This window comes from Protopterus annectens, chromosome 6.part1 (assembly GCF_019279795.1).
Source record: "Protopterus annectens isolate FY-2018-M chromosome 6.part1, PAN1.0, whole genome shotgun sequence".
Lineage (NCBI taxonomy): Eukaryota > Metazoa > Chordata > Ceratodontiformes > Protopteridae > Protopterus > Protopterus annectens.
The window spans coordinates 151563194-151577443 of NC_056738.1; the positions used below are offsets into that span (position 1 = coordinate 151563194).

The window sequence follows — 14250 nt, forward strand, 5'->3', positions numbered from 1 at the left end:
AAAGGGAAATTCTCCCTATCTGCACTGTATGGTGCCGTTGAAAGTCTATCTTTGAGCACTCAAAAGTTTGAACATTTGGTCTCGACCAAGTAACGTTTGAAATTTTGAGCGTTCGAAGATTTGACAGGTACCCTATTTTAAGTACAAAAGGGGAAATTGGCTAGCCTTAAAATGGCCCACAAGGGCAGCTAGCCTAGTTCTTAACTATGAACTTATGAGTGATGGTTAAGGATGAGCAATTACAGGCATTTTGACTGGACAATTCTCAGTAGTCTCAATCATAGTAATATGTGACTAGAGATTGTCAACTCAGCACTGTGATTGGTTACTAAGAGCAACCAATCTTAGACGCTTATGCTGCATGGCCATAAGACATTGGCTGGTTACTCATTTCTTGTTACTAAGATCAGAAAAAAATAAAATTGATGGTCATTACACATATTTACCGATTCACTGATTCACAGACTATACAACACAGAGTTAGCTCTTGTCAGCACTTACCCTCATAAGGCATCATCTGTCTTCAGGATGGACAAACAAGTCCGGAAGGAGATGAATTTATGGGTGACCATCTAATCAATTTTTTCCTTAAAGCAAGCAAAGGTATCACTCTGCTTTTTATGTAAGATAGGTAGGGGAAGCATCATGTAACAACTTTGCCCCTCCAACATGTCTTATTTCTGTGCTGATGGAAATTCAACTGGTAACATTTTGAAATATTGGAACCCACTTGAGCGAATCTGGTAATGTACAGACTAAATTGCAAAAATATACACGTATATTTACCAAGTTACAGATTGCTGTTTCATGGAATATTCCCTTTTCTGTGAGGTATAACAATCTTGGAGTTGGCACACATATGTTCTGGGGTGCAGGGGACTTGATAAACTGCAAAAAATAAGTTATTCAGTATACGTTCTTCTCCTGGATTTTCATTTTTTTTGGCATGTTGAGGCATGGCAAATTATTTTAGTGTTCATGGAACTATTTATTTTGCGGAAATTTATGAGATCAAGGAGGGGATAGTAATTAATAACACTGAATGGCATACATAGGTATGTCTGTTAACACAACACTCTTTTGTTGTTACCTAAAAGTTCCACAATGAAACCTCAAAGGCGGCAGAAATATAACCTTTCAAAAACAGCTTTCAGAGGCTTTAGTGCATGAGCCTTTAGTGCCATAGTCGAACATTTTGTGTTATACTCTGTCATTGTAGGTGTTACAGTGAACTTTTGCTCACTACTCTTAAGTACTATGGTAGCCTAAAATACTTGTGTATTGAGGTAACAATACATCACTTTTTGTCACTGGACTTGTACCTCTCATCCCAATTTAAACCCATTTGCAGTAGTCTTCATTATAAGGCAACAACATTATATGTGTGACTTGACAGCTGTAGCTACCATCTAAGTGAATTTTGTAGCCGAATGTCATAATATGGTAGTTGTAGTCTGAAGAAATTGCTGGGATAATTTGTGTGGTTTACATAGAAATGGTCCTTTATTGCTAGGTACCCTAGTAGTCTCATATACTCATGTGGATGCTCTGGTTTTGCAATTTGATTCAAGAAAATATATATTTTGCATTTTTCAGCCTGGCAAACAGTATACATGTCAGCCATATCATTAGTGTGTTCTTATGAAATAAGAATCCAAATTAATACAGTTTTACAGGGAAAAGTAATGTTTCCCTTGTATTTATTTTATTGCAAAGTATACATACTCTACATGCTTTGATAGGCATATACTGAGTTCAGATTCTGTTGTCTGCTTCTTTTATGCTAGTAGATACCAATAAATAAATACATAAATAAATAAATATTTGCCCTTTTTTACACCATTAAGTGTCCATGTTGCCCTCTGTCTCCCAGCCTTTAGCAGCTCCTAGCACCTCTGCAGAGGTGTTCACTTTTAAAAGTAGTATTCCTTTCTGTTAGCATCTCCTAGCACCTCTGCAGAGGTGTTCACTTTTAAAAGTAGTATTCCTTTCTGTTGGCACCTCCTTTTCTCAGCTGGTATGGAGTCAGGAGTATGGCCACTTGATTTACAAGTTAACAGATACTAATATATAAATAAATAAATAAATATTTGCCTCTTTTTACATCATTAAGTGCCTCTGTTGCCCTCTGTCTCCCAGCCTTCAGCAGCACCCTGTACCTCTGAAGAGGTGTTCACTTTTAAAAGTGGTGTTCATTTCTGTCTGTCTCCTTTTCTCAGCTGGTATGCAGTCAGGATTATGCCTAGTTGATTTACAAGCTATGCGAGACAGGAAGATAAAGCTATTATCTTTCCAGTTTCCTCACATGACATGCAACAGTCATACATTAATGTAACAACATGACAGAGGTATTTTACTGTATAAATGGTATTTTGACTATGGGTATGTGAAAACTATTTGTGCTCAAACTCAACATATTTGAATAAAAATCTAATTTCCCTTCTAGCATAAATTCTAACTGAAAATTGAGAATTACACATTTAAACTGACACTATATCAAAAATAACAACGTATGCCAAAATAAATCGGTCTTTATAGACTTACAAATACCTGCATGAAATTAATTATATATGTAAAAAGAAAAACAAACAGCAGCACTTGATGAGAGGTGATTTTTGCAGCATATTATTATCAAATCATACAATTAACATTCTGTAGCAAAACATTTAGTTGAAAATCACAGCTCTGAGCAACAATTTTATAAAAACATCGATGCACGTATAATTGTAGAATAATATTATAGCCTTAAACTTGTATGACATTTCAGTGTGTTTAGTCTGTTGTACTTGTATTTTGACCTGCATTATGGTTGAGAAGGACCCTTAGCCCATTTCACTTAGCCAGTTATCAAATAGATAAACAAATGAATAAGCAAATTTAAACAAATAATCCCAGGGCTGCTACATTTCCCTTTTCTTAAAACATTGCATAATCCATCATAATTACCCATTGTTGCATAATGACATTGAATAATACATGCCAAGGTAAAGCATCCATACGTTGTAATAAAATAAATATGTATTATCAATGCTTACTTCTGCTTCACATTTCCTGATGCTTTTGTAAGTTTACTTGCCAGTTTTTGTAGGCCTTTAGCATAGCTGCTTTCCAAGTCAGCCCTTTAAATGCAAACAGAGAAAAAGTTAGTACTATAATGTTGACCTATAAAATAACATCTTACAAGAAGCAAACCACAAAAAGGATGGAGCATAATACAATTGCTAATAAAGATTTGCATCTAAAAAAATTCAACCTAGTCACAGGAAAGCTAGGCAAGAACTGACTCTCTGGTGAAATCATAAAAGCACAAACATCAAGAATCATAATACATCTGCTCTACAACAGCATCATCTGTTTGATTGTATGGTAGTACATGAACCACACCTGTGTGAAACTGCAGCCATACTATGGTCCTAGTTTCTACAAGACAACAGTTTCATTCTAGGCCTGATGACACCTTCATGGATACTGCCTAAATGCAATACTTTGCTGCAAGTGGCTGGAGTAGTTGTGGTAAACTGGATTCATACTCTACACTTACCTGTAAGATTACTTAATCTCACTAAAGCCATCTAGCACCAGGTTACATAGGTCTGGATGTGGGTAAGTACTTAACTGACCAGTGTCTTGTCCCTTTCATAAAGAAAGGCCTCAAGTTACAAAAAACAGCTCTTGGTGATTGGTTCTCCAACTGCTATCTTCTGTCTCACAGAAAGACCAATCAGTATATCACACTCATTCATCTACAAGTAACATAAGAAAGTGTAGGATCAATACTGTTTTCAGATACAGATACACTTCAACCTTTGGAAGCCATGTGTGAAGCATACCTCTCAACTGTACATATTTTCACAGAATGTCCAGATTTTTGCCTCATATTTTTGGTCTGTTTTTTCATAAAATTGTGGTTTTCCAGGAAATCATTGGCAAGACATTAAAGACTGAAGTCAGAAAATAATGTCATACATTTGAGTTTCAGACTTCACACCCGTCAGAAAATTCATGTTAACACACAACCTGTTATTATATCAACTTTCTACATTTGTAAAAGCAATATTTAAAGATTGTCCCTATTTTTGGCCCTTTGTCCCCCTATTATTTATGGACTTGTCCAGATTTCTTGCTCTAAGAGGTTGAGAGGTACGACTGAAGTGAAGTAAGCATTTCAATGAAGTTTGTTGGGTTTTTAATTAATTTTTTATCTATGATTATAAGATGGTCATATTTTAAGTATCTTCTTCCAAAGTTTTCAGCATGTCATCAGTGGTTTAGTTCAAACTGTTGTTCTGTCATTTATAATGTCATATACTCCCAAAAGGATGAATACAAATTGTGCCTTAAACAGACACCTGATTTTGCAGAGACAGAGATTATAGTAGATGTTTTTATGATCAATTATTACAAATCTATTTCCACTGTGTGTGTATATATATATATATATATATATATATATATATATATATATATATATATATATATATATATATATATACCAATAGAAGATCCTGTATCTTCAATAGTCTATCTTGAGTTGCATCTAGAATTAAGGGGGACAAAACAATACATACTGATTCATAGTAGAGTTTTCCACAGCTGCCAGTGACAGTACAATCCTTATCTCAGCTGTTACAGCTTTACTCAAGATTTTCAGATGACAATCAGACCAGATAAAATCAGAAATAGATATACAACGTCATTCCTACTTCTTCCATAATTGGAAATGTAACTGTATTCTACCTGCTTAACCTGCTAAGATTCTTCTACGTATACTTCGACATGGAGCTTCTCTACATATTCCTCCACTCAAGGCTGTTCTCCTAAACAGCTGCCTCACTCTAAATCTAATGTAATATTACATTAATAATATTACATTAATACCTTAAATGTATATAATGTAAATACTGTATATAGTCCTCGATCTCCTCCCCTCTAACTGGGAATGATATTTTTTACTAACTACCTATATTAGCTGATGCTGTCTAACCACAACAATCACATCTGCCATGTTTGAGCTCCACTTTTACTACTGTTTAACTATCTCTCTATGAATACTCCAGAAAATCTAATGTATGCTTAACTAACAGTGTACTTTCCACCTTTATTTCTCCTAATTCTTCTAAACGTATATTTACTACAAAGCTTCAAATATTAGTTTACAACTATTTACAGTTTATCTACAGTTGAGAACTCATAACTAAGTAACCATTATCTTTTGCCTCTACCAACTTAAATGTTGTACAACTGGTTCTCCAATCAACTATGTAAATATGTTAAGAATTTTCTTCCATTTTGCATTTGTACTTTATCACATTACTTTGTATAATTTTATTTTTGTTTACTTGTATGTAATATGGAGCTTTTCTCCCTGGGCCTCCACTGAAAACGGGCTCACTGAGCCCAGTGGACCTCCCCGGTAATCAAACTGGAAATAAATAAATAAATAAATGATGTTCTCCAATCCAGGTAATACTACTTGTGCTGAAATTATATGAGACTCCATCAGAGACCATGATCCCCAGGTGAAAAAAAGGTACTACATGTTAATCTAGTAAAAATGAAAAATATGTTTAATAATCAAATCATCATTACTCTCCTAAAGTGAGCCAGCTGGCCCATAGTTAAATTTGCATACATAGATGACATTACTGAAGGATTTCATGCAGTATTCCTTAGTATGCTTAATGACTTAACTTCAGCAAGCTGAAAAAGTGTCAGGATCATAGCAGTTCCACTGGTTGTCAATGGAATTAAAGGTTCTAATGTACAACAGACATATAGTCTAAAGACTACAATCAGACTTGAATTCTTACATTCCTTATAACAATACTGAGAACTATGAAACAAAGTAAAATCAAACCACCTCCCTAGGAAACAAGGCTATTATGAGCACTTTTATAATCAGGGGACATTCTCAAAAATATCACTCAGCATTTTAGCCTGAGAAAGAAGTATTAACCTTGTCCTCTAGCATACCTATCCTCCCATGACATTGCTAAAAAGATAAGTAAGATATTTTTCAAAGGTTTTCCATTCCTTTCCAGCATCAAACCATCTCCCTTGGAGTGGACTTTAAAATACTAATGTCAGTGGTAAGCACTAGGTAGCCTGTCTACCACAAGAGGAGTGGTTTCTGGCACTGAAATTGTAGTTTGTTGGCCATTTGGACAGTTTTTCTATCCCTTTCAACTTTCTGGTTTAAAAGCCCGTGTTTGTGCAGGTTCCACTAAGCTGGGATAAATTATTACCAGTGCAAAAAAGTCTGCTCTTCAATTTTTCCCTTAGATCTTGATAGTTCTCTTCTCTCTTGCACTTTAATTAGTGTATTCGCCTAGCACTTCATCAGGCTTTTTGTAGAAATTATTGTAGCACACATAAGTGCTATCAGCACTAGACGTCCTATAAGGAAACAGCTCCAATACTTAGTAATGATGACTATTCCTCCTGGCATGTCTAAAGGTCAGGTTCCTGTGCTTTCTCCTATTAACCTGGAGAACTTGGGCATTCTGAGGCAGTGTAGCAACTGCGTCATGTGCACAGACAGCCCTCTCCTCTTACTTCCCAACACTCAGGCTTGTGATAGATGCACTTATATCTCCAAATTGGAAGCTATGCACTTTCCAGCCAAGACTGGAATAGCTGGTCAAGAGGAGAAGGACAAAACCTGCATCACACCACATGGAACACATAGCCCTCCAGAACACCCACCATCACAGCCCTCACATAAAAACACAAACCACACACCCACCTTCATGGAGGCTCTCAATAGAAATCTAACCAAACAGCAGAGACCTCCAAGGCAGAAACGCACTTGACCACCACAACAGAGAACAAATCAGAAGACACATAGCTCACCTGCACAGTGTGCCCCCTCAACCTAAGCCTTTAAGGAAAAACAGCTTGTCCAATACAGTAATCATAGGTGACTCAATAGTGAGGTACACTGATGTCCCACTCACTAGGTTGAATAAGGAGAAAGTAACAGTCAGCTGTCTATCAGGTGTCAGAATCCAACGTATAACACATGCACTCAGGTCACTCCACAACAAGTACAAGTATGACTCTGTCATTGTCCATGTGGGTGTGAATGACCTGAGATGCACCTCCCTGGATTACATGAAAAGAGACATGGTGTAGCTCTCGGATTATGTGGGCTTGGCAGGTATGACCCTATCCCTGAGCAGCATCCTACCATCGTCCAGAATGATACCGTAGTACAAGCAGAAAATGATTGATTTCAACAATTGGCTAAGTTTCTGGTGTAATTCTAAGGGGATCCAGTATCTGTCTGCTCGGGATGACATGACTGACAGACCTCGATGCTTTGCCAGAGATAGCCTGCATCTGTCACCCCTGGGTTTCCGGGTACTGGCTAAGGCTTTTGCCATGCTTATAGTGCCTGTTTTAGGCACTGTTCCAAAGACCAAATTACCACCATAACAGCTATAAATAAATGCAATCTGAGGGTCATGTTGCTCAATGCTAGAAGTCTAAATCTCAAGATGCACTCGCTCGAAGTACTCCTCAAAATGGAGAACATCGACATTTGTGCTGTAATGGAGACCTGGTTTAAAGCAGCAGAAAGCACCCCTGTGCTACCAGGCTATAACTCATTCCATACCTTTCAGCCCCAGAACATGGACCGAAGCACCAAAGGCGGTGGTGTCTCCATATTCATAAAGGATATGCATATACACACTTCCAGACTAGTAGCCCAGCATAACACATCTGAGATACTCCAGGTACAACTAACTTTGGGTAAGATGGCAATTCAGGTCATAGTCTGCTACAGGTCCTCAACCATGTCCCAAGACTCTCACCCCACATTCTTAAGCACTCTGGAAACTATTAAGATCCAACCCAACACTCTCAGACTAGATGACTTCAACTATCCCTCCATCAACTAGGAAAGCTACTCATGCACCAATGCACTGGCCCAACACTTCTTGGAATTCATCAGTTCTAATGCCCTTGACCAGCTCATTCTTACCTCCACTATAGGAAGCAACATCCTTGACCTGGTTATTACTAAAATGGGCAACCGTTACTCTACACCAATTCCTCCCTGGTTAGATCCGACCACAAACTAATCACCATGGAAATCCAAATTGCACCCACACCCCCAGCAAAGGTATCCATCATGAAAAACTTCTCCAAAGCTGACTTTGGACTCCTAAAAACAGAGGTGGCTAACTTCACGGCACCCATGCCAATAGAAAATAGATGCATGAATGACAAATCATACACCAATGCACTGTACAAACACGTACATAAATACATGGAACTAACCATACCCAACTGAACCAAGAAGGTCTTCTTCAAAAAAAGAAAGCCAATTTGGTGGTCCCCTCACATTACTAAACTCTACAACAGAAGGAAGAAACTGTTACAGAAAAAAGTGAAGTCCTAAGACTGGAAAAATTCCCTTATCAGCCTCAACAAAATCTTGAGATCCCTCATCAAAATCCCCAAAGCCAGCTATGAAGGCAAAATTCTGACAGATACAAAAAAGAAACAAATGCTTTATACAGACACACGATACAACATCCCAATGCCCAGTTTATGTTCATGATCATTGACAAAATTCAGGGAGATAGGAACAACCAACAGGGTTGGCACACCATTTTAAACCACAAGGAACAATATTGGATAACCAACCTTGGATGTTTATTCCCCCCAGGTCTGAATGACCATCTGTGAGTTTCACTGAACACTGGAGGATTTCATAATCATGGTTACAACAACAAACATTCATATAGATCAAGAATTAGTACGAACCATTCAATGGTGGTTAGGCCTACCAACGCTCATATTATACTCTGTAAAGCATGATAAAAAATTGTTCAGGATACGAATATGTATATGTATGGTTTGGTATTCGTATCTGGTATGTTGGCGTTAAACATTGAGTATTGTACAATTACAATGTTGAACTTGTATTATCTACAAGCATATTATTTCAATTTATTATAATCTATAATATAGCTGAGAATGAGGCCACTATACTCTTTTTGCCTTATTTTGTAATATATTATATGATCAGTACTTGGTTCATTATTATTCAGTTCTTTTGAACTTGTGGTTATCACCCTTCAAAATATATATATACTAGTGGTATATATTTTCTGCTTTTTTACACTATGCAACTCCAGAACAAACGTTGGGCCGAAACAATGTGTTGAAAGTTGCAGCAAACACCAACGCTAAACGCTGCTACTCACAGATGTCAGCAAAGTAACTCGAACCAACACTTCAGGGATTTCGAATAAAATAGATTTAATATAACTCCAAAAGTTAAGCGCTTTCACTCGTAGATACAAGCTTCTTCAGAACAAGTAATGAATATAAAAAAACTATCTCCATTTAAATACTTAAATTGGCGCCAAAACCAAAATTTTGTCTTAAAGCCATATACCCACACATGGATTAAATACCTTAACAATCATAAATTTCACATTTTCATGCTTAATAATACTTCAAAATCTAAATTCTGTACATAAAATAATGCAATATTCATTTGTATTGTGTTATTAAAAAATGACATTACCTATTTAACATCAGTAATGGTTTCACTGAAATAAAATCATTGATACCCGGTGGTGTTGTGGCATCAGTAAACAACTGCCACCACAGTTCTTTATAGGCTAACAGATTTTTATTGTTACCACCTCTAGGATTGTGGCTGACAGTTTCTAAAATTGCAAACTTAAAAGAATGCTCCTCACCACTTTTTAAAATGTGTCTAAACAGTGCATTTTTTGTGTCTTTCCTTTTTATACTGTACATATGGGAATATATTCTCTGTCTAAACTGCCTTTCAGTCTTCCCTATGTAATAGGTCGGACATGCTGAACACATAGCTACATAAACAAGCATACTAGTTCTGCAATTTCCCCTTTTAAATGTTAATTTAGTCTTATTAATATTGTTCAAAATGACATAATTCTCCTCACAAATAGTATGACATTGGTGACAAGAACCACATTTAGTTGTATGTACTATTCCCTTGTTGTTATCTTTCATACCACTTTCTAGAATGTGTTTTAAGTTTCTACTCATTTTATATACGAACAGTGGTCTGTCCCCCAATACATTTCCTATTTCTTGTTCCGCTGTCAATATATGCCAATTCCTGATCAGTATGTTCTTGATCAAATGACTATATGGCCCATATTCGACCACACATGCTCTGTGTAACCTACTACAACAAAGCAATCCGATCCCAACTTAATTTGGTATGTTTCCTTAGGCTTCTAATAAATGCTTCAATTCCTTCTTCCATTGGGATACAGCTGAATAAGTCGATAACATCTATGGAAGAGAACATTAGTTCGTGACATTTTAAATTAACTGGAAAATTTTTTAAAAATTCCCACGAATCTTTAACTAAATGGTGTGCCTCACTGTATACTGGTTTGAGTAAGGTGTCAATAACCACCCCTATGGGAAAGGTTTTTGACTTACTTCCAGATATAATGGGACGAAATGGAGGTTTATGGTGATCCTTATGCACTTTTGGAATCCCAACAATGGTAGCTAATGTGGGAGATTCTACTACCATATATTCATAAAGTTCTTCAGGTAATCTCTGTTCTAGTAAGTATTCCTCTAGATACATGTCTATTCTTCTATAAGCTATATTTACCTCATTAAGAGAAATAGCTGAGTAGTTACCTGAGTTGTATAAAATATCCTGAATAATGCCACTTTATGCCATGGAATCAAAGAAGACAATACCTCCGCCTTTGTCAGGCTTCATAATCCTCACACTATTGTCCTTCCTTAACCCAGATAATGTCTTAAATTCCTTTTCAGTGAGGTTCTTAGTCACCCGTTTCCTTTTGATTATGTTATTAACTTTGTAAATTTCCTTAGTGACAAGATTGTCATAAATCAGAATGTTTTGGTTGTTGGTTGGAATAAAACAACTTTTCTTCTTTAAAGATTTTTCTGGGGCCTCAATACTCCTGTCCTCATTGTTGAACATAAGAGCCAAGTTCAACTTCCTAACGTACAGTTTGAATTCTGACAAACAGTCCACTAAGTGGAATCTAGGCGTCGGAATGAATTTCATACCTTTAGAAAAAAGTTCAAAATGAACCTTGTCTAACACAATATGGCTGTAATTAAAGATCTTAAAATTATTGTACTCACTTATAGGACCCTCAGTTGTAATAACATTAGTAGTTTCTGGCTTAATGTTAGAATTGTGCTCTCTATTGCTGACCATTTCTTCACCCAAAATTTCTTCCTCCCTCCTTTTTTCCATTTCCCGAAGTTCCCTTTTCTGGGTGAATGAAAAAAAGTTCCTTTGTCCTTATTCAGATTGTCATATTGCAAATCCTGATCATATTCATTTGCCTCACCATTATATTTGGAGTGTTTGTAATGCCCCTATTTGTATGTGTCATACCTCCTGTATTGATCTTTGTCCCTATTTAGCTTTTTGTATTTGCATTCTAGAGCTTTTTTGGCTCTAGTTTCAGCCAACTCAAACTGTTTGTAATATAATTTTTCCCATTGTGAGAATGCTAAATCGTGTGTGATCAAATTATTAATCTTCTCCACTTCTGCTATATATTTACATAGTTTGATGTCATTATGCTTAATAAGCTTTTTCATAAACTCAATACCAAAAGAATCAAACATAGTGTTAAATTCTGTTTCTACATCAGAGTTAATGTCAATGCCAATGGGAGTTTTAAAAAACCTCAATCCCATAGGCACTATATTCAATGAAATACAGTGACTTAGATATGCATTGTCTAATTTGGCAGCATTAATAATGTTCAACTTTTTGCCAAACAAATATATGTTGTCTCTTAAAGTTCCTTTTAAATCAACACGTTGGTCAGACAAATTCCCACCACATACTGTGTCAAAATTACATTCTTGAACCACAAAATCCTTCAGTGCCTGTTGTCTGTTAGGATTGTTTAAATAACAAACAGTACCTTGTTGTTTGCCTTGTGCGCTGGACACATGTGCATATGTCCGAACTGGTTGTGAGTTTTTAGGTTTAGTGCCAGTTCTTCTGGCTTCCTCCGCAAGATTTCCGAACGAGAAATCAAATGTGAAGTCCGTAACTTGCGTTTTATTTGTATCAGCTCCACCAACAGTACAAGGTAAATCTATTCCACATTCACGAACAGATTCCCTTTTCTGCCCATTTGGTATCTCCGGCGAAGAGGTGGACGGTAATTCGTCGCAGACAGTTCTTTCAATGCTCCGAGGTGATATTCCTTTCCTCAAGGGTATATGCCTCGCTTTTCCAGCATAGAAGTTGTTGTCACACTCTCCGCTCAAGGCTGAAGTATTTTGAATCAGTTCCCCAGGATTGGATGCTTTGCTAAATAAATCAAGTATTTTAGCAACTTCCCCTCATAATGCAAACACATCCGCCCGTAGGCTGGTGAACTCATCACAATGAACGAGCGAAGTGCTATTGACTGGACTGTGAGTATTCTCCATCCAAGCAACTCCAGAACAAACGTTGGGACGAAACAAAGTGTTGAAAGTTGCAGCAAACACCAACGCTAAACGCTGCTACTCACAGATGTCAGCAAAGTAACTCGAACCAACACTTCAGGGATTTTGAATAAAATAAATTTAATATAACTCCAAAAGTTAAGCGCTTTCACTCGTAGATACAAGCTTCTTCAGAACAAGTAATGAATATAAAAAACTATCTCCATTTAAATACTTAAATTGGCGCCAAAACCAAAATTTTGTCTTAAAGCCATATACCCACACATGGATTAAATACCTTAACAATCATAAATTTCACATTTTCATGCTTAATAATACTTCAAAATCTAAATTCTGTACATAAAATAATGCAATATTCATTTGTATTGTGTTATTAAAAAATGACATTACCTTTTTTACACTATGATATGCATTCACAAATAGTGACTATGGTATTGGTCTATTACCTTGTAATATGTATGTCATATAATGGCTTACTTCCAGAGCTTTGATTTTTATCTTTAAAAATATGACTTAATATCTACACCTCTGGCATTTTTATGTCACTGGTCATATGCTTCAATCAAGAATGGAACATGCACTTTGTTACTCCAGCCACTGGGTGGTGCTGTAATATTGCTTCCAGGTAATCAGAGACTAGTATAAATGCAGGCTGCTTCATTTCATTCAAAAAAACTTTATTGTATTCATTGATAAAGGCTGAATAGCCGAAACCGGTCTGGATTTGAAGGAATTATAAATAAATAATCATTATTTCTTCATTACTGCATGTTCACTATCGTTTTTTGCTGGTCGTTGGTGGTTTAGATACTAAAAACAACCACAAAGCCTTCTAGAGTTATATTAAGAATCAATATGGCAATACCCAGATTTGCTCTGAGTTACTGCACAATGGTACCTCCTATACTGAGCCAACAGATATTGCCGACATACTGGCTGACAGAATCAGTGACAACTTTACCCCCCCCCCCCCAAGGGCCACTCTCAATACCGGAAGAATGCCAGGCACCCAGCATTACTGCAGCACAGGTTAAAGCTGCATTGTCCAAGGCCAAGAATACAGCTTCCATGGGACCTGACACTATCTCTGGCTGTGTTCTACATGAATTACAAAGTGAAATGGCACCACATTTGTGTGCCCTGTTCACTCACAGTCTCACCTCAGGATTTGTCCCTTCTGAATGGTGCACTGCTGCAGTCATCCCTCTCCATAAAGGAGGAGCGACTACAGACACTGGAAAGTATTGCCCCATTAGCCTGACAAGTCTGATATGTAAGGCTATGGAGCGCATAATCATGGACCTAATTAACAAGGATATAGGGAATTTCCAAACTCTAGATCCCATGCAATTTGGTTTGGTGAAAGGTAGATCATGCCTGCTCAACCTGGTTGATTTCTTTGAGGCAGTCACCAAAATTGTTGATGAAGGTAAGGCAGTTCATACAGCCTACCTCGACCTGGCTAAGGCCTTTGATACCATTCCTCACTCAGGAATTATTGATAAGCTCACCAAACTAGGCATCAACCCCAATATCGTTAGGTGGGTTGCAAATTGGCTCACAGATAGAACCTACAGTGTGAAAGTAGCGGACTCCAAGTCAGACTGCTGACCAGTCACAAGTGGAGTCCAACAGGGATCGGTCCTCAGTCCTCTCCTGTTTGGCATCTACTTCTCAGAAGTCCAGGACAATATGGAGGGACTCTGGCTGACTAAGTTCATAGATGACTGCAAGCTGGGAGCCATTATTAACTCCCCAAGTGAT

At 37.1% G+C, this 14250-nt stretch overlaps 1 protein-coding gene across 1 annotated transcript in view; it reads right to left on the minus strand.

Moving 5' to 3' along the window:
* NOSTRIN (nitric oxide synthase trafficking) overlaps positions 1-14250 on the minus strand; it is a 702548-nt gene that overhangs the window by 542191 nt on the left and 146107 nt on the right. The window contains exon 3 of the mRNA XM_044075591.1: positions 3036-3119. Within this exon, the coding sequence (XP_043931526.1) occupies positions 3036-3119 (84 nt within the window). The remainder of the gene's footprint in view (positions 1-3035; positions 3120-14250) is intronic.